This window comes from Aythya marila (genome assembly GCF_965140915.1).
Source record: "Aythya marila genome assembly, chromosome: 9".
Lineage (NCBI taxonomy): Eukaryota > Metazoa > Chordata > Aves > Anseriformes > Anatidae > Aythya > Aythya marila.
The window spans coordinates 14,385,029-14,405,640 of record NC_139050.1 but is presented as its reverse complement, the minus strand read 5'-3'; the positions used below and the strand labels follow the sequence as shown (position 1 = coordinate 14,405,640).

Below are 20,612 nucleotides of genomic sequence, written 5' to 3'. Positions count from 1 at the left end.
TGTGTGGTAACTTCAATGACAACCTTGAAGATGATCTGTCCTTGCCTAATGGTACAATTGTCAGTATCACACAGTTTGGAAATAGCTGGAAAGTGGAAAAAGACAGTGATGCAGGGTAAGCATAACTTCATACCTTCCATCTTCCTTTGAAAAACAGTCTTTCTTTAATTATTTTGTCCATTTTGCTACTTTCTAACACGTGAACTATAATATATGAGATTTTCCTCTTCAGTTTGAAGCTCAAAGAAACAATCTTAACTACAGGCAACCACTGAACAGGCCAGATGGAAACCACAGCCATTCTAATGATCTACATACACACTTGGGGAATTAGGCTTTGGGATAGTCCACAGTGTGAACATAGACTATGTTTAACTTACACTGAAAACACTTAGAGCAGGAGGATGGTGTTAGGTAACAGTGAGGGTCAGCTGAGGGACACGCCCAAGAGTGACAGACGGGGTTAGCCAAGGGTCCAGATCACCACACAAGTTTGCAGTGACCCAACAGGTCTGCAGTCAAGCTGCGAAGTCAGTCCTCTAGTCAGGGTCAGGTTTAAGGGGAGTAACCAAGGTCAGAAAGAGCGTGGTGATTGTCAGGCAGGTTTACTGCTGCTACTCTTTCAGTCATTGACAGAAGGCAGCAGTCTCCAGCACTATTTATTTTGAACCTTTCTGTAGCAACAAATTTTTCAGTTTCTGTCTCAGGCTCACATATGTCCCATATGTCCTTGAAACTCAAATGCAGCTATTTCTGTGCTTTCATGCAGTTGTTTATCGGACTCAAGAGAAGATGATGTTCCTCCTTGCACTGCTGAGAATAAACCAGTCATGGAAAGCCAGTGCAATGTCCTAAACTCAGACAAGTTCAAAGAATGTCATAGTCTGGTCAAGCCTGAAGACTTCATAAAGATCTGCATCCATGACATGTGCCAGTATAACGGCATGAAGTCCACTCTCTGCGACATAGTTCAATTTTATGTGGACACCTGTAGGAATCAAGGCGTCACCATTATATGGAGGAACAACACATTTTGTCGTAAGTGCACAAGCAAGTGAAAAATCAGAAACTTGGATCACTGAGAGCATAAAAATGAATTAGCAGTATTAGGTGGACAAGTTACATAAAAGATGATTAAACCAAAATTCTCATAAAATTCTATTATTATGATTTTATGACTTGTTTGCGGTGCTGAATTGTGTTCAGGTTGAACTAAACCCAATGATGTCAACTCAGGACTAGACAAGTAATGGATAGTAGTGTGGAGTTAGAATGGTTTTAGTAGCCAAATGAATGTCACAAGATACTACCTCACTCCATTCATTCTACAAAGCTACCAACTAATTATGAAAAAAAAAAAAAAAAAAAAGATTACAGGATGGTAGGTTTAGAGGTTTTGACGTTCCCTCCTCCCCCACCCCCACTCCCGATTTAGTTTTACATTGTGGAATTAATTGTCACACAGTGTTGTAGAGGACAAATCAGTTAACTGATTAAAAAACAAGCCAAATTAATTTGAATTCCTCAGAAATTCCTACCTGCCTCCTTGCCACAAGCTGGGGAAAATACTGGACAGAGGAATACTCTCTGCTACCCTGTTTCTTGATTTGTCCTCTTATGCATCTCTAGCCATTGGCAGAATGTAGGAAAGTAGGATATAGACCTAGATTAATTTTCAGTTTGACAATACACATTTGTTGTTCTTGCACGTGTTTATGTCTGTGGTTAAGCTAGATATACTCCTGCTTTGCATCACTGGAGGGACAAACCTAAGAAATTTACCCTAATGATTCATATTTCTTAGAGAGGCATTTGCGACTGAATGTGAACGACCTGGCCCCAGGTGCTACTAGTTCAGACACGACCGTAATAAAACTCAATCAGCAGCTCCATTGAGGGTTCTGTTTTTTGTTTTTGTTTTGTTTCTTTTTGTTTTTGTTTCATTTTTTAATGAAATATCAAAACTAAAAAATATCAACTGATTGATGATGAAAATCAGCTATAAAAAGGCAATCCTACACTACCATTTTACAGGCCAAACTGTGGCTTTCAGGCAGGCACAAGTTTGCAGTTTCTGAATGTATTTAATAACACGGGTTCTTTTCCTTTCACCCACACAGCATTGCCCTGTCCAACCCACAGCCATTACACGAACTGTGCCTCCTCCTGCCCATCAACATGCAATGACATTTTTGCCTCTTCCCTTTGTGAGAAGACAGAAGAGTGCACAGAGGGCTGTGAATGTGATAATAATTATGTGCTCAGTAATGGCAACTGTGTACCTCTCAGCAATTGTGGCTGCAGGGATGATGACAACAATTACTACAGTGTAAGTAGTTTGTGGAGCAAATCTCTGACTGCAAAGCTTGTACGAAATTGGTCCCCTTTCCAACCGACTGATAGAGAGAAAAATCTTCAGTCTACCACTTAAAACACCTTTCATCTGTTTAGTAAGCTGCAGGCTCAAGTATTAGGAAATGCAGGAGCACTTTGCACCTGACACCAAAATTAAGGCATATTGGAAACTAATCAGTTTATCAGAGTTAATCAGGTAACCTATCCTATTCCTGTTTTATGTTCCAATTCTCACATGGAAAACAAATGGACTGAGGTCCCCTCCTCCCAAGATTTTAGTGAGACTATACCTGGATTAAACAGTTGTGGAATGGCCAGCAGGACAAGTTGCACTTAACCAGTCCCCACACCTTTTGATATTGACCTTCTACTGCATTGCAATCCTAAGCACCTTGGTAACATGTGAACATAACTTGTGTCCAGGCTGGGGAGACTTGGATAACTGCACACTGTGCCAAAAGATGTCAGTGTCAGCAGAATGGTGTCATCCAATGTACAAGCTATAGCTGTGATTCTGAAGAAACCTGCGTGATCAAAAGTGGAAAATACAAGTGCAATCCAACAGGTATGTGCAGGCAAGTTTTCACTTGGTATTCCGTGAAGGCTGGAGAAGGAGGAGGGATGTAGGTGTCTGCTCCTTCCCTGGCACTTCCAGCCTTTTCCACTGGCAGGTGTGCCAGTGCTATTGATGACACATTATTGACCACAAAAAGGCCTCAGTTCTCAGAACAGAAAATTCCAGTACAAGACAGAGAAGTTTAGAGAGGAGTGGAACAAGGGTTTGAAAGTTTATATACATTAATAAAATCGGCAGTTCGGTCTGACTGGTTTAAAAATAAAACTCAGGTATGCCTGTGAATCCTTTGGCAATAATCCCCCCTTTTTTGTTTCACTGCATGTTGACTTGAAAACACACCAAAAAAATAAAGGCAAAACAGGACAGAACAGATCTCAACATACGCTTAATAGGCCAGTCAAAGTATTTTGGTGCTTTTCAGACAGTACTTGCTTTGGCTAAGCTGCTATTTTTGGGTGTCTACCCTGCTGTGTTATAGCTAATTCCATATTCCCAAGGTAAATTGGACTGTTTAGTAGGTAGCTTGTTGGCTGGTGACTCTGTACTACAATTTTGAAGAATAGGATGGCATAGGTCCTACTGTACTGATGATCAGTACAAAAGCATAGTACAAACCGATTTCCTCCATTCCGTTTTTGCAAAATACCACAGCAGAGGCACTTCAGCAGTGTTAAAGGCAGCCTTGTCCTTTGGGTAATGGTTGGCACTCAATGGTCAATGAGAATACTTAGGCAATACTGCATCTGATTGTGAGGTCAGGTGAACCCAATCATCAATTTAGTAACCTCAAAAGAAATCAGTGTGACAGCATTTCAAAATTAGACACTTCTTGTCATGTTCCAATAATTTTTGGAACACATTGCTGAGGATTGTGAAACTGACATCTCTAAGAGCCAACTGCAAGCCATGCTGTGTGGCAAAGTCATTCCTCTGCAGAGGACCAATGTGGACAGTTTAGTGCCTATAAAGCCTGTAAACCATAATGCTGTGCTTCAGTTCAGTTGGCTCTCACTGGTTCTCAGCAGAGGAATGAGTTTCTCTGGTTGGCTCTCTGAGTGCCCATTCACTAGGGTGATGCCTGAGCACCTATCTTTATTTTAAGAGAACTGCATGCTAGCAGCAATTGTTTTTATCTAACCTATATTAAACTGATCCATGCATGGGACCTTGCAAAGGTGCATGCATATTGGAGGATAATGAAACTCTTCTCCTTTAGGTTTTGGGACATGCCGCATCATGGGTGATCCACACTATGTCACCTTTGATGGTTTGGTGCACCACTTTCAAGGGAAATACACCTATATTGTGGCTCAGACCATCCCTGATCTACATTATACTCTGACACCATTCAGCATCGAAGGCATGAACTATCCTCTTCATCGAAATTCACGCATTACTTACCTGAAAGAGATTCTCATCAATGTTTACAATCACAAAGTGCGATTCAGGGAGGGCAAGCAGATACTGGTAAGTTTCTTACTGACTGCAGAGCACAAAGGTTATCTCTTGGAATAAAACACATTGGAGTAATAATTGTCTGTTTTGAAGAACTTAAGTATTAAAGCTAACTGCATTATTAGAGCAATGCTATGAGGCAACAAAAATGTGATTTCAGGTGTGTTGATATTTTTTTCTCTATAGCTGTGAAAGATATAATTCTACTTAAAATGAATGAATTAAAAAAAAAAAAAAGATATTTAGAAATTAAATACCAAATATCCAATACGTGCAATAAAGCCACATACAATTTTACCAGTTGTAGGGAAAAGTGTGAAATATGCTAGAAAAACTGTATTTCAATCCTCTTCATTGGTATGTAAGAGTGTACATTATCTCATATACACGCTTTTTAGTTCAGTAATGGAAACTTCTTAGGATTATATGAGAACTGTGTCCAGAGCACTTTCCTTAATATATGATTTCGTTACTTTAAAAAAGTGAATACTGAGGTTTTTTGCCTGGTTAAATTATTGAATATATCTAACATAAAACTAGAAAAGAGGAATGTTCATTTGTAACGTTGTCCTGTATTGAAGCCACATCTGAATTTTGCCTGTATATTATGAGTTATAACTTATTCTTTTCCTTTTAGTTGGATGGTGTGAGGGTGAGACCCCCTCTTCGTCCTCATGAAGGTATTCGTATATATCAGAGGACAAGAAGAATTTATCTGGAGACAGATTTTGGCTTATATGTGAGCTTTGATGGCAATCAAAATGCAGGTAAGTGCTGCTAAGACAATCTGCAGGGCTATTTATGCCCCAAGTCAAAAAATGTTCTCATTCTAGAGGAGGTCTAAGCCCAAGGGAAAATTAGAAATCTTCACCCTGTAAGCCCATGCCTTTTTGTGTTATGAACTTACAGAAAAACAAAACAAAAAATATTTCTCAAGAAAGCGTAAAATTGGCATTTATCTGGATGCACCTGAACTTAGGAGAAATTAGATGTAGAATCAGACTGTTCTACTATTTTTCATGTAAAGTGAGGCCTGAGTGATGTAAACAGAAGCAAACTACTTTAAGCTACTGATCAGGATGATGGGGCAAAGTCTTGATCTGACCCATTGCCAGCTTAACCCAGTCACAGGAGTGAGGTCCTCAAGCTAAACAACTATGACTGCATACTTTTACCTGCTTCCTCTCAAGTCTATTCCAGCTAATAGCATTCTGTAGTGTTTCTAAGCAGGAATTTTATATCATGTACATGATGTACATACAACTCATTAATGTACATGTATGTTGAACATGCATTACCTCCTCTGTTCAAAGCAGAACTACCCCTGTTTTACAACATAATATAGTGATGTTATATCTGATCATTTCAAATCCTAAAATTCCTAATGCAGAATGAATGTGTCTCTTTTATAGGAATTCTGTTTCTCAACAAGCAAGTGGATAGTAAGTGAAGGTCAAAGATGGGTTGTGCAATCAGTTCGTTGCAAGGTTGTATGCACTAAGAGCACTCAGGTGGAGATGTCATGCCATAACATTGGAGATTCCCTATTGGCAGGAATAAATTACTTTTTTCATGATCCATATTGCAGAGCACAGAAAACAATCCTGTGAATCCACATATGAACAGTAGCTTAGGACAGTGTTTATATTGATGTATGAGGCCCACATCACAGTAGCAACTATAATCTGAATTGTGGAAGTACTTTGCACCTCTTTCCACCTCTTTGATACCCTCAGAAGGAAATATTTCTGTGTAATGGCTTTTTTTTTTTTTTTCTTCTGAACTTTCCTAGATTTAAAGCTGGCCAATACCTACAAGGACAAAGTAGAAGGTTTGTGTGGTGACTTTGACGGGAGATCCAGAAATGACTTCACAAGCCCAAACGGTGTTTTGCAGAAGAACGTGAATATATTTGGTGAGAGCTGGAAAGTTCCTCTGAACAGAAAAACCTCTCGTCTCAGGTACTTAATTTTCTACTCAATACCCGTGGCAAACACAGCCACTGGAAGTCAGTGAACTAAACCATACTTAAAATCCAGGACTAACTGTGCTGTCTGAATATCTGTTATTTCTTCTTCCCTTGGTCTGTGTTAAGGGACTTTTCCCATTCATCGCTACAGTGAACTATAAGTGCCCTTCTATCTAGCAAAAAAAAAAAAAAAAAAAAAAAAGCCTGAACTATCACTTCATTACTCCAGTTCAGTGTCCTTATTTGGCATCACAGCCATTACAACTGCTAGGGGACAGAGATGAATAAGGTCTCTACCAAGCTCATGGGTCCTGGCAAAGATAAAGTTCATGGTTTGCTGTATGGATCTGAGGGAGGGTAGATCCTGGTTCAGTGTCATCCCTCCCTCTGGAACATGAATGTATCTTTGAAATTCATCAAAATTAATTCACAGTTCCTCTCAGAAGAGGTTCTTTAAGAGTCTAATTTCCTTACTTTCATGACTACACTGTGTTTTCTTCCAGTACAAAAAAGTTGGGGCATTCTTTTGAGTAAAAATGAATGTGATATTTGTGGTCAGGCCGATTCTGTGCTAATAAGATTATACAGAACCTTGAAACAGGGAACTAAGTTTCCTTCTCTCCTTCTACTTTCTCAGTTTGCTTTTAAAGGCTTTTGGAGGTTTCTTAGACACTAACAGAACTTTTTTGTCTGTAAGTAAATAGAATTGTATTAGTTGTCAGCATATAATTTGGCTGCAAAAACTTATCTAGCAAAATAGTAGAAAGCAGTATGTAGACTAATGTTGAGCATAAAGAGACTCTGGAAGCTCTGCCTAGAGAATAATTCTGGCACTTCAGGCATGCAGCCAGTTCTTCAGTGAAAGTGAGAATATCTCCAAGGAATGGTGGCTTACTCCAGTTATATCATTCTGACTAACATTCAAGTTTTATTGAATGGATTGCATAAAGGAGGCATGGATGAAACCTGTGTGATACAGAATGTACAAGGAGATAATTACAGCTATCAATTTTGAATTAAAAATCCACAAATCTTTGAAATGGTAGGAAGTTTTCTAGTACATTTTTTGCCTTATCTATTTCTTTATATCAAACAGATTTGCTTTATCTATTCCCTTCGCATTGCCATAAGCCATGAGAGAGAAATAAACTAACACTTCTACTACAAGGCAGAAATACTCTTGTAGCGTTACTGGTACCATGAATGCTGGATGTACAGAGAACTGATGGTTTCATAATGAATTCATTTCCAGACGAGATGTCAGTCCAACAGATGAGTCTGAGGTGGTACAAGATACAGGACTCTTCCAAGGCTGCAGTGAAAATCAGCTGACACAAGAAAACAGCACTTCTGAATGTCAAATTCTGACTCAGTCAAATGGTCCTTTTGCGAAGTGTCATTCTGAAGTCTCACCAGATTTCTATTCCATGTAAGTGTCTGCTGCAAACAATCTAGTCTGTTTTTTCCCCGTTTCCAAAACAGCTTTGCAGCTTGTTTCTGGTAAGAACTGTACATCTTCAGTTTTCAGGAACTGAGGATGTTAGGTGTCTTTGGAGAACTGGGGCCCAATGCTTCCATTATTTATATATTTAGTACCCCTTATTTGATTTTAAAAAATTGTGACGATCCATCTTTCCATCTATTAAGAGTTTCACTTTTGTGCTAGCTCTACAAAGTAGCTTTCCTATTTTCCTAGAGAGATAAAGCAGAAGTGCTAAACATTATATCTGTAAACCAGAATTCCCAATGTTCTTGAAGTTCTTCTCCACATTCAGTGAGAATTCAGTAATTGGCTCTATTAGATTCCTTTTAGCAATTTTAGCTTCTTAAAATGTATTCTTCAAGCTATAGCCACAAAGGCTGAAGCTGTTAGCGATACTTCTTGAGTCTGTCATGGAGCAGTTCTAAAAATAGGTTAGTGGAGAATAACTAACATGGTATCTGCAATACAATTCCTTCTGTTCATCTGGCCTCCTATGTACACAGTTCCTATACACCTCCTTTTGAACTGTATGAAACCTGTTGGTTCATCCACACTTCATTCATCCAACATTCATCCAACATTGGTCATAAAATTGCCAAGTTGATACCAGTTTTCTTTAGTCATATAGTTGTAACTAATGTTTAAAGATAGGTAGTGCCCACTTGAAGTCTCTCTTAGCTGTCAGAATAATGTGAAGGTATCTTAAGCCAAATAAACTAGATGACTGGCTTCAGGTTATATATCCTGATTCTTAATGCAAGCCTATCTTTCTCTCACTTAAGAGATATTCTGAGATACCACATATTTGCAGATCCTATTCACCTCAGTTCTCAATGCCTTTTAAAATCAGGCCATTGATATTCAGATGATGATCAAAGTGGAGAATGTAGAACTAGCAAACAACACTGGGTAAACCAGAATTCTGCATCACTATTCAATGTATATGAACATGGTGAGGGCACCCAAATATTGAAAGAAGTCAGCAGTCCAGATATAAGACACAGCAGCACTAAAAAGTGCTCCATAAGCAAGATGTAGATACGCTAGTCAGAAACACAAGCAGATAGCGAAAAATAACTTATTGTTACAAGAAGTCAGTCACCTGCTTATTGCTTCTGTGTGTATGAGTACATCACATAATAGCAGCAGCAGCACAACAAATGACCTGATCAAATGGAAGTAACACGGAGTCAGGCAAAAAAGCATCTGAAGATAAGCAATAACAAAGGTATTGGGCATGAACGCTTTCTCATGTTGCAAACAGGAGCTGCATCTTTGATATGTGTGTGGACAGAGACGACACTACTACATTATGTCGCAGTCTGGAGGAGTACGTGCTGGCTTGTCAGGAGAAAGGAGTCAATATGGAAGGCTGGAGGCAAGAGACAGCTTGTGGTAAGCACAGGAAAAAAACACAATGTGGTTTCCCCCTAAAAGTCTCAAAAGCTGAGATTTTAGGCTTTTCCTAGAAGCACCATATATCAAAGCTTCTTAGCTTTGATAACATGTTGATTCACGCTTCGATCATTGCTCTTGGTTTAGTGCACACACATATTCTTTTGTCCCCTCCTCTGAGTCTTATGCTGATGTTTTGCATTTAGACCCCAGTTTAGAAAGTTACTTAGGAAAGCAGAGCAGTCAGCTCCTCATCATGAGAAGTTTTATGAGAGAAAAAATGTCCCCATTCCTAACTTGTCTTTAAGACTTCAAAAAGCTAAATTAAATCTTAGAATAATCTCAAATCCTTTTTTTTTTTTCTTCAAGTTGGGATAGTCATCAAACCATACCCACCCTGCATCACCCATGATTAGGTGACTTAGTATTCTTGATGAAACACACTTCTCAGAGCTGTGAAAGCTCTGGTACTTTCAAGGATAGCTACCCTGAATGTGTGAGAAGTTATTTGAAATCATTGAAAACTCAGACTGAGAGCACAGCATACCAATAGCTTTCACAATGCACTTCCTGATTCTGGAGTGATTCACTTATGTCGGTAGCATCAGATATATATGAACTTCTCTGTGTATGTGTTCATCATTTTGCCTCCTACAAAGTGGATCTGAAAAGACAACATATAACTAGCACACAGCAACCTGTTATAACTGGACTCTCCTTATTCTTACAGAGATGCCGTGTCCAGCCAACAGCAAATACAGCTCATGCATGTCTGCATGTCCAGCATCCTGCAGCGACTTGACCAGCCCCTCTGAGTGTGAATGGCCTTGTGCTGAAGGCTGTGAATGTCTCCCTGGCTATGTTCTTAGTGGTTTTGAATGTGTGCCTTATAGTCAGTGTGGCTGCTCATACCTCAACAAATATTATGAGGTACAGTGTCTCAGCAGGCCAGACAGCTCTGACAGTGCTAAACAATATTTTCTTCTGCTAATTATTTTGACAATCTCATTGTTCTCCTCAGCACGTAACTTTACATTAGAAACAGAGAGCAATTTGTTTAATAATATTCTGGTCTCTGGAGGAAGGGAAGAGAGAATAGACCCCTCAGTCTGCCTCTGAAACTTTGCTTGCCAGAATACTCAAGGCAGGCACTTGAGGGAAGCATATGATTACTCTCTGACCTCCATGTTAATTCTTCACCTTTATCACACTAAACAATAGCTTCATAGGCTCTAAAATTTACAACACACTACTTACAGAAAAACTCTCTCATTCACGGTGGTCCCTTTCCTCTCAGTGAAGAGTGGTACAGGCAGGGCCGAGAGTCAGTAGAGCTGGCTGCAGCATGAAGAGAGCGCCAGGCAAGGCTGGATTTTGAGAAATCCAAAGATTCCTCCCATTCTAGCTGCAGAATAAAACAGCTTTGAAATCTTTTGTTTGAACACTGGAGACTTGATATAGACAAGGCCTAAGGCAAGTAAAGATGCTGTTATGGGAGGAGGGAGACAGGATGGACAGGTAGGGCTTGCCAGAAAAATGGCACATGGCACTTTTCCATATTGTCTTGGAGGCACAATGGGATGCATCTGCCACTTTATTTCCAGCAACCATTAAACATTGTTGGTTGCCCACATACTCAGTCTGGGACTAGGATTTCACACTCCAAACTGTTCTTTTGCTTTCTTTCCTGAGCCTTCTTTAAGTTTCAAAGAGCTGGATTAATAAGCTGTTTGCTTGCTTTCTTAGTACAAGTTTCTAAAAATAAAATAAATAAATATATATATATGTGCCATGTTGCCATTCATCAGGAAGACATTAGAGAGAGTAGCATGGGTCCCCAGTGCTCCATACATATTTTCCTGGGTGATTCTGTTTGGTATTTTTTAATGTTTAACTGCTGTCTTCCAGATTGGAGAAATATTCATCACTGATGACTGCTCTCAGAGATGTCAGTGCACGGAAAGCTCCACTGTCTCCTGCACTACAATAGGGTGTGGTTCTGATGAAATCTGCAACGTTTCAAACTACACTCGTGGATGCTACAAGAGTGAGTCAACCACTAATCCTATCACGTTGCCTATCATGCTAAGTCTTGAGTTACTGCTTATAGGGCATTACTGGGTCTGGGATGGATGGAATAATTTGAACAGAAGAAAATCCCTTAGTAAGCATACACAGGGGATCTTTGATGGTCTATCGTAGAAAGTGTTTCTTTCCCATACTGTTGTTGTCAAGTACAGAACCATAGGTCTTAAAATACAGGGCATGTCCAGCATTAGCAGTCAGCGTAATCTAACCAAGAACAGCTTTCTCAGGGTTGGATTCTCCGAGATTCTCAAGTGTTTCTCCTTTCTTTTTGCTAGGTGGACCATGCATGCCAACTCCTTGTCAGAATGATGGAGTTTGCTCTGAAACAACCAATGGTACTTCTCGCAGCTTCTACTGTGAATGTTCTGAGCTGTACACAGGACAAATCTGTGAGGTTGAAAGAAGAGGTAATAAAATTATTTTGGATTTCACTCTCTGCATTATACACACCACTATCAAAAACATGTGCCGTTATGGAGAAGACTGAGCTGACTTTTAATGTCTGTGCTGCAAATCAGGCAGGTGTCAGATCAGACTGGGAACTCATCACATCTTTTTATGGACATCTTTTAATTTAGTCATAGGCAGGACAGAGGCTGACCCTAGAAATAATTCCACTGCATGTCCTATCTAAGCCCTTGACACTATTCCTTGGAGTACATATTAGGCCTTGTACCACAAACTAGGTGGTCACGTCTGTACTGGTGAATCCAAGCAGAAAGAAGCGCATCTCTCAGCAAAGAGATGTAAGAAAGGATGATCATACAGGGCCTGGGTCTGACACCACTCCTGACAGCCACATTAGTCAGAGAACACAGTGTAAGCCAAGCAGATAGGCATGTCTGCCTGGTGCTCAGATTCCATAGTGAGCAGCTTTACACTTGGGATTGAGAAAAATCTTCTGTTCACAGCACTCTTAGCTTATGCTAACAGGGCTCATTTCTTCTTCAGATCAAACAAGCACCTCAGGGACTCCTGAGAATCATACAGTTGCCATCGCTGTTGGAGTTTCAGCAGGTGTGATTGTTGTCCTCATTCTCATCTCCTCTGCAGTGTACCTGCACAGGTAAGCCTTTTCCCGTATTTGCTACATTCAGCACAGTCAAGATGCAAACTTCTTTTAGCACCGTTAAACTCTCAGAATTCACCCTAGTCCCATACCTTCAGGACCAGAAAGGAAGTACAGCATTCAGGATCTCATATGAAGAATGTGAAGGAAAACAGTCTTTTCTACAGGGATGAACATATGCTATTCTTATTGCATAAGGCATATGTACCATTATCACAAAACTTGGGATTCTCCAAAATCTGACATTATATGTGCTCACACCACTATTTGACCTCCCACTACAGATAAGAATAGAAATTAAAGATGGTTGTTGCTATTTGTTTTTGTGCAGAAGGAAGAGAAAGATGAGTACAGGTGCCAAAACAAGAGATTCATCTTTCAACCGGTCCAGGGATACATCAGATAACAACGTATATGAACAAGATTATGGCTGCATAGTGAACACTGCATTTGATCAAGATGAATCTGCACGTGATACGCACCTATAGTTAACATCTTTTTAATTTCTTTGTATTACTTTTCTGTTCTTGTATTTTAATAATGTATCTAATACGTTGAGAAAAAAAAATCAATAATAAATATATTATTGCATTTGCTGAAGATCTTTGGAATTTTGTCTACACTATCTCTCAGATTTCATGTGTTAGACCCAAACTGAAATAAGTCCTAGCGCACATTACTGCTGTGTTATCCTCAGAAGCCATTCGAACAACACTAAGTCCAGTCAGAATTCAGCAGCACAAGCAAGCTGCACACTATTGCATATGTGCCTCTTATAGATGCATAAACTATGGACTGATGAGGTCAGAATTAATTATAACATCCCAGGCAGGTGGTCTTGAAATTATTTTACCCAAAATCTTCCATGGGAGGGGATGGGTTGATTAAGCAGGACATAGTTCTTGCTCCTCTTCTGACAAGGCATGGTTGACTGAGGAGAGAAATAGTTAAAACACTGAGCTTATCTGGTGACAGATGACCCCCTTCCTCTCTCCCCCTGGGAGTGCCACTCTGAAAGAAGCAGTTGTTTGAATGACAGCTGCCTCCTTGTCAGGACAGAGTGGATGAGAGCAATGATTGTCATCAGCCCCTGTCTGCGGGTGCTAATGCTAAGCAAGAGCATAACTTAACAAGAACTCCCTGAATAAAGAGATCCTGTCATAAGTTCTCCTTGGGGTCTTTGCAAATTCTGAAGCTGCCATGCTGAATGTGGTTAGAGATTTGCATCCGCTCAGTCCTGGATCATGCTAAGGAATCTCCAGTAGCAGAATATCCAAGTCATTCGCAGCAAGGCCCAACAACACCGTCCTGGTATTGGATAGAGGTAATTTTCATTAAAGAAGCTCCTATGGTGCTATGTTTTAGAGTTGGGGGAGGAAAGTGTTGATAACACACTAAGGTTTTAGCTATTCCTCTGCAGTGCTTACACAGAGCCAAGGTCTTCTCTGTTTGTCACATTGCCCCACCAGCAAGTACCAGAAGCTGGGAAGCCATACAGACAGGACAGCTGACCCCAATAACCACAGGGATATCCCATACTGTCTGATGGGATTCTCAGCAATAAAAGCTGGGGTAAAGGGGGAGGAAGCAGGAGGGACAGTGTGGGCTTCTTGTTGTTTCTGACACAATGCTGGTTATTTTTAATTTGCCCCTTCTTTCCCTGCCTATTGTATCCAGAATCTCATGCGTGCTGTCAGCCAGAAGAGTATTTGTAATGCCCATGGACAGTCAGGTGGATAAAAGGCCATTCAAGAACATGCCAGCAGTCCATACGTGCACAACCCAGCTAATGAGGAACAGATGTGAATGGAAAGGGGCTTTCAGTGTCATTACATAATGAAAACGAGTTAGTGCGAGGGACCTACCTGTGCACAAATGAGCTATCAACCTTATGCTGCAGTTTCACCACATTCATAAAGGCATCTTTCCTGCCTGTTCAGCAGCAGCTTCCTATTGCTCTCCCATACTTGCTAACAGTGCAATTCTGTGAATGTTGAGCAGTGCTGACCACGCTCACCTCCTGTTGTAGCTGGCAGGAGCACAGCACAACCCATACCCTAGAGGATCATAGCCCTGACTCTCCAATGTGACATGGCTCATCTGTGCCCAGGTAGAGTAGATTTCCGGGTTTCATGGATCCACTTTGCTATTTCAATAGTGTAGGAATCACCTTGGTTTTCCACTGCGGAGTCCTGTAAATACTTCAGATTTGAAACGGGGTGAAAGAGAAAGCAGAACTGCAACCCAGTGCTCCTCTGACTCAACTACTTCATGTCAATAGAAGCCAGAAAAACAACAAATGTGACGCTGCTCTGATCCTGAAAATCAACCAGCTCTCTCGCCTGACTTTCAAAATGCTGGGCTTTAAATACACCACTTAGTTCAACTTACCCAGAGCGTGCTTTTGTTGATAGTGAACCCTCCTTTTTAGCAAACCGTAGTGGCTGTAGCCAACGGGACAGCCACATCTGCTCAGCCCGCTCAGGCTCACCCACTCATTTCAGAGGACTCTAGCTGGGCACACTGCACCGTGAGACTCCTGTGTCCGGAGAGAAATCCCTGGGCCACAATACGAGAGACACACCAAAAGCTATCCTACCTATCTCTTTGCCCTAAAACGGCGATTGGAATCGACTTGGAGCTCCACCTCCCTCGCTTCTCTTTGCCAGCACAGCCAGACAGCCACTCTGCATCGCCTGCCCCTCTCCAGAGGTTCCGGGGTGGGAAGGATGCCCACCTACCCCTACCCCTCCTCCAGGAGCAGCCCTGCGGGGGGACCGGCCCGGGGGCTTTGCGGGCGGGCAGCTCCCCGGGGACAAGCCCGGGGACGGGGTCAGCGCCGCCTGCTCGGAGCCTGCCCGGCTGCTGGTTATTTATAGAGGCCGGGAGGAGCCAGGGAACGGGGCCAGCCTCCGCCGCCAGCCTCGCCCCGGGCTGCACCCTGCGCACGGAGGCAACAGGACGGGAGCTGGGGGTGAGCGGGGAGCTCGGGGGGGAGATGGAGATGGGGCTGCCGGCAAGATGCGGCCCCCCGGGGAGATGCGGCCCCTCCAGGGTGGAGCAGGGCAGGGCGGGGGGGGGGGAAAGCTGGAACCGCAGCCCCCCGGAGGCTGCCACCCTCCGGCGGAGCCCCCCACGGGGCTGTTTTGAGGAGAACCTCCAAGGGCTTGGGGGTGGTGGGGGGAGCAGCTCGGCGCCCTTATCCCGGGAGAGGGCCGTGCGGCGGGTGCTGAGTGCTGGGTGCTGGCCACAGCCCACGGTGGTTTCACCCTTTGCCCGCACGGCGTTGCAGGACGGGGTGGATTTCATTTCATGCCCTGTGCCAGCACGCGTGTCCCTTGCCCTAAGGATCTCCTGCCCTGTGACCTCTGGCAGATGCCCTCTGCACACCCCAGAGGCCTCCAACGCGTCTCACATTGAGGGAGAGGGGCACGTGGTGACCCGGCATGCTCAGGATGGCAGCTCCAGAGAGGTTCAGTGCTGCCCACCCTGGGGACCCCCAGCCCGGGGACCTGATCGAGATCTTCCGACCGGCTTACCAGCACTGGGCCCTCTACCTAGGGGATGGGTACATCATCAACGTGACACCTGTTGGTAAGGCATGCACAGCCCGGGGGGGTGCAGTTTTAGGGTGTTTTGGGGTGACTGGAGCCCTGTCTCCTTCCTGGGACAGGGGGTCAGCCCTGCATGGCCTTGGCTCTCCTGGCAGCTCTGTGATGGAAGTGGGGAAGAGAGCCAGGAAGGGGTATTGCCCGGTGCTCATCTGTTAGCCCCGGTGATTTTAAATCCCATTATGTGAAGCAGGGACAGGCTGGGTCTCCAGACCTTCTCTGCCACTTGGGAACATGCTCAGCACCACCCTGCATGAGGGGCTTGGGCACCAGGGGAGGCTTGTGGCTCTGGGGGGATTGCTGTCTGCAGGGCTGTGTGGGTACCTCCCCCCAAAGTCCTTTTGGGTTTTTGCTGCCCCCTTCACTCCTCCTGGAAATACACGCATACCTAGGGGCCCTGTGCAAATGCCAGAGATAGCAAACACTTCAAGACGCCAGCCAAAAACTCCTTTGGAGTCTCAGGGGGGCTGTATGGGGCTGGCCTGGCTCACCCCATGCCTGCCTCCCCCAGATGAGGGGCCCCCGGCCACGCTGGGCAGCGCCAAGTCAGTGTTCAGCCGAAAGGCCCTGGTGAGGATGCAGCTCCTGAAGGACGTGGTGGGAAATGACACTTACCAGATCAACAACAAGTACGACAGCACCTACGCTCCTCTCCCCGTGGAGGAGATCATCCGGCGGGCTGAGTACCTCATCAACCAGGAGGTGTCCTACGACCTGCTGGGCAACAACTGTGAGCACTTCGTGACACTGCTGCGCTATGGCGAGGGGGTCTCTGAGCAGGTAGGTGACATGGGGGAGCCCCCCGCACACTTCTCCGGGCACCTCCTTGCACAGTCTGCACAGGAATTCCTGTGGCACAGCCCCCAGGCTGCATGGGGACAGCAAAGCCCCAAGCCAGGGCCCAAACCTTCACAGCCTCACCACAGCCCCTGGGCCAGGTGGTTTGCTATGGTCTGTCTGCAGCCTGCCAGTGCCCCTCTTGCTCAGCCCAAAGGTAAGGGCATGAGGAATACCCCCACCCCCTTCTACTTACTTATAGGGCAGTTGTCTCTTGCATTCACTTCATTGCCTTGATTAGCTCTGCCTGCTCTTCATTAGCGTGCCTGGAGGAGGAAATGCTCATCACGTTGCCTGCCTGTGTTTTGCTTCCCCCCTTTGCAGGCCAAACGAGCAATTGGTGCCATCGGGTTTGTCACAGCTGCCGCCGGTGCCTTCTCCCTGCTGGGCTTGTTACGGAGCCGATCCAGAGAGAGGCAGTACTGAGGGGCTGCTGGCAGGACACGGGGCATGTAGGGGCCACAGGCACCACCGAGACTCACTAATACCTGCGTGACCCTTGCTGAGGGCAGTGGTAGCCTGTTTGCCACAGCTGCTTTCACAACACTGCCTGCGATGATTTTTGTGCTGATCTGGGAGCACTTGCAAGCAAATTCTCCACCCTCACGTCTCAGGGCTCTGCTGAGGGCTCGTACAGACTTCTGGCACACACCTTTCTACAGATTGGATCCTCTGGGCTTTCTGCGAATAACCTTTCTTAACCTTTGTGTAGAAACATTTTAACTTTTAAAAACTTTTTTCTTAAACAAAAGTGATGCAAAGCTATTGCTGACAGCTGTTGCGTGCCTTCCATCTGAGGGCCCATCCAGGTGGAATGCTGGTGCTGAGCCAGCAGGAGAGGCACATCCCAAACCTCAGAGCTTGCGCTGCTGTTCCCAAGCTCCGAGCTGCTTGTGCGAGGGCTGCTGGTGGTGTGGGGGTAGCAGGCCTACAAGCTGCCTCCCCCAGTGTTTAAAATGGGTGCTTTGGTTTGGGTGTGGTAGTGCCTGGCTCTGTTTTCTCCTGCCTGTGAAAGTGTCCTTTTGTCTGACCTCCCTGACTCCCTTTGGGATCCGGAGGCGGAGGTGCCTGGTGTGGGCTGTCTGACAAAATGCCCAGGTAGCTTTGCCTCTGGCAGCTGTTTGCTCCACACTGGCACCGCTGTGCCACAACTTTCAGTCTCCATCTGTGTAAATGCAGCAGTTGTTGATACTGGACGTGACCAAGCTTACTCCTTGGTCTGCCAAAGGGCCGAGGTTTAAAGAAAGGGTGCTGTGGACTGCAGGGGCAGCTGGGAGCCTGCCTTTGGTTCTTCCATGAACAGACACGGGGTCCAAGCAGCATATCACTCCAGCATGAGGAGGATCCTCCCCCAGCCAGCAGGATGGCAAAGCCAGTGTCCCTGCACGCCTGCAGAGCGAGCTGTGCATCCCCAAACCTACAGAGCCCCACCATCTCCTAGGCACAGTGCTGATGGGTGGCTGTTTAAGGAAAGTGTGGTGTATTGTTCTTTATGGAGAATAGTGAGCTTGCATGTTTGGAACTGTGCTATTTGCAGGTTGCATATAAAAAAGAACAAAAAGAAATCCTGTGTTGCCTTCACCACATGCAACTGCCTGGGCTGTTATAAGAGATGGGAGCAAAAGCTGTCTGTAAGCAGCTTGCTATTTTTGTCAGCTCTTAACATGTATATAACTGGATCAGAAGCTTTTTTTTAAACAGCAGTTGTTTCAACGTTTGAAATAACAAGGCCAAGCCTTCTGGTCGCATTTTGTAGTGCTCTCTATTGTTGTAATCAAATAGGATTCTTTTAAATATGGGAAAATATATTGTAATAAAACTGAACCTGGACAACCTATTTTGGGTCCTGTCAATGTAACCAGAAGTTATTTCGAGGCTGTACCATGCAGCAGCGAGCACCAGCGCGCATTAGCGGCTGCCTCTTGGTGTGACCTGGTCAAAGCAGGCAGCCGTGGCTTAGCCCCAATTCCTGCCCGGTGTGCCCTGACAGTGTCGGTGCCACGTGGCACCAGAGGCCAGAACCCGGCTGTGGCAGGGCGCTAAGTGTGGGCAGGGGGCAGCTTTTCCTTCCTTCCCCCTTCAGCAGGGCCTCTCCCTGCCCAGCCCCCGCTTTGCTACAATACAATACAAAGCTAAAAAAAACCACCCTAACCCACACAGTACTGGGGTTTTAGTGCCACAGGATGTTTCTGCTTCTCCGGAGGGAAGCAGCCACTTCTTTAGAGTCCTTAAGAAGAATGGGAAATATTTTAAATTCCATAGGCATACGGAACCCTAAGGAAATGCTGAGTCACCTAAGCAACCCTCATCTGCAGTGGTTGTTTCTTCCTGTTTATTCTCCAGCTACAATTTGAATACCTGGCTTAAGCTGATGCTTTTTCACTTCTCATTTGTTCAACAGTTCCGGGAATCAAGTGCATTGCTCCATAAAAAAGTAATTGTCTTTTCATACACTTGGTTAAATCATAGCGGCCAGGAGGGGCCAGGGAACAGGGCCAGCCTCAGCCGTTAGCATCGCCCCGAGCCTGACAGGCCAGGGCAGCAGCAGGACAGGTGCTGGGGGGGAGCAGGGAGAGCTCGGGGGGGGGGAGATGGGGATGGGGCTGCCGGCCAGATGCGGCCCCCCCAGGGAGATGCAGCCCCCCGGGATGCCGGGGCTGTTTTGGGGAGAGCCTCCAAAGGGCTTGGGGGCGGCGGGGGCAGCAGCTCGGCACCTTTGCCCTGGGAGAGGGCCGTGTGGCAGGTGCTGAGCGCTGGGTGCTGGCCACAGCCCGCAGTGGTTTCACCCTTTGCCCGCACGGCGCTGCAGGACGGGGTGGATTTCATTTCATTTCCTGTGCCAGCACATGTGTCCCTTGCCCTAAGGATCACCCACCCTGCCTCCCCTAACAGATGCCCTCTGCACGCCCCAGACACCTCCAACATCTCACATTGAGCCACAGGGGCACATGGTGACCCGGCACGCTCAGGATGGCAGCTTGCAAGCGGTTCAGTGCCGCCCAGTGCAGCCCAGCAGGGTGCAGTTTTGGGGTGACTGTAGCTCTGCCTCCCTCCCAGGACTGCGGGTCGGCCCTGCATGGCCTCAGCTCTCGTGGCAGCTCCGTGATAGAAGTCAGGAACAGAGCAAGGAAGGGGCAGGGGCTGCAGAGAAGGCCAGAACCCAGCTGTGGCAGAGCGCTAAGTGTGGGCAGGGAGCAGCTTTTCCTCCTCCCCCTTCAGCAGGGCCTCTCCCTGCCTAGCCCCAGCTTGCTGCTGTGCTTGAGCACTGAGTGCTTCCCGGCATTCAGCACTACTTCCCGGCACTCAGCAGTTACGTCTGGTGACGGATGTTTAGGTCTGGACAGCGTGGGCGTCCTGTCACAGCCGTAAGTTTTTGGAATGGAAAAAAAAAACAGGATTAATCATGCATTGATTTTTTTTGTAGTGCTTGGAATCTGCAGAGTTTCATTTATAGCAGGATTTTGCAGTTGCCCTTGTGCTCCTCGTTACAGTCAAGGTTAGGTCACTAATGGGGCCATCTAGCTCAGGGGGTGCATCGCTCAGGTCTGGTGGAACAGCAGCCGCAGCCACCACTTCACTGTGCTCAGTATTGCCGGGCCTTTGTAGGAGGTGCTGGCTAGGCTGGAGAGCTGCTGTTGCCATGGAGTAGAGTCAAAGCTGTTATTTTACCAGCAAGTGAGAGAATAATCCTCGCCCTTGTTCCAGGACACAGTCAGCCTGCCTCTGAATGGATGGGTTTTCCAGGGAGTTCAGAAATCTGAGTGATGCAAGCT

The 20,612-nt window shown here is 45.2% G+C and overlaps 1 protein-coding gene across 3 annotated transcripts; it reads left to right on the top strand.

The window, feature by feature from the left end:
• Positions 1–15,118: 15,118 nt before the first annotated feature.
• PLAAT1 (phospholipase A and acyltransferase 1) lies at positions 15,119–18,670 on the top strand. Of its 3 annotated transcripts, none has more exons than XM_082767697.1 (4): positions 15,119–15,365; positions 15,767–15,985; positions 16,514–16,782; positions 17,164–18,670. In XM_082767697.1, the coding sequence occupies exons 2-4, from the start codon at positions 15,838–15,840 to the stop codon at positions 17,263–17,265; spliced, it is 519 nt and encodes a 172-aa protein (XP_082623823.1). In that variant the 5' UTR covers positions 15,119–15,365; positions 15,767–15,837; the 3' UTR covers positions 17,266–18,670. The 3 variants fall into 3 exon arrangements, with proteins under 3 accessions (XP_082623823.1, XP_082623822.1, XP_082623821.1); XM_082767696.1 differs by having other exon boundaries at positions 15,740–15,985; XM_082767695.1 differs by lacking the exon at positions 15,119–15,365 and having other exon boundaries at positions 15,701–15,985.
• Positions 18,671–20,612: the final 1,942 nt, after the last annotated feature.

What these genes read in the sequence shown, in the direction of transcription:
- PLAAT1 (XM_082767697.1), top strand. Translation starts at nt 15,838, where the DNA reads ATGCTCAGGATGGCAGCTCCAGAGAGGTTCAGTGCTGCCCACCCTGGG. An exon ending in CATCAACGTGACACCTGTTG is followed by an intron (nt 15,986 to 16,513) that starts GTAAGGCATGCA and finishes TGCCTCCCCCAG; the next exon opens with ATGAGGGGCCCCCGGCCACG. An exon ending in GCGAGGGGGTCTCTGAGCAG is followed by an intron (nt 16,783 to 17,163) that starts GTAGGTGACATG and finishes CCCCCTTTGCAG; the next exon opens with GCCAAACGAGCAATTGGTGC.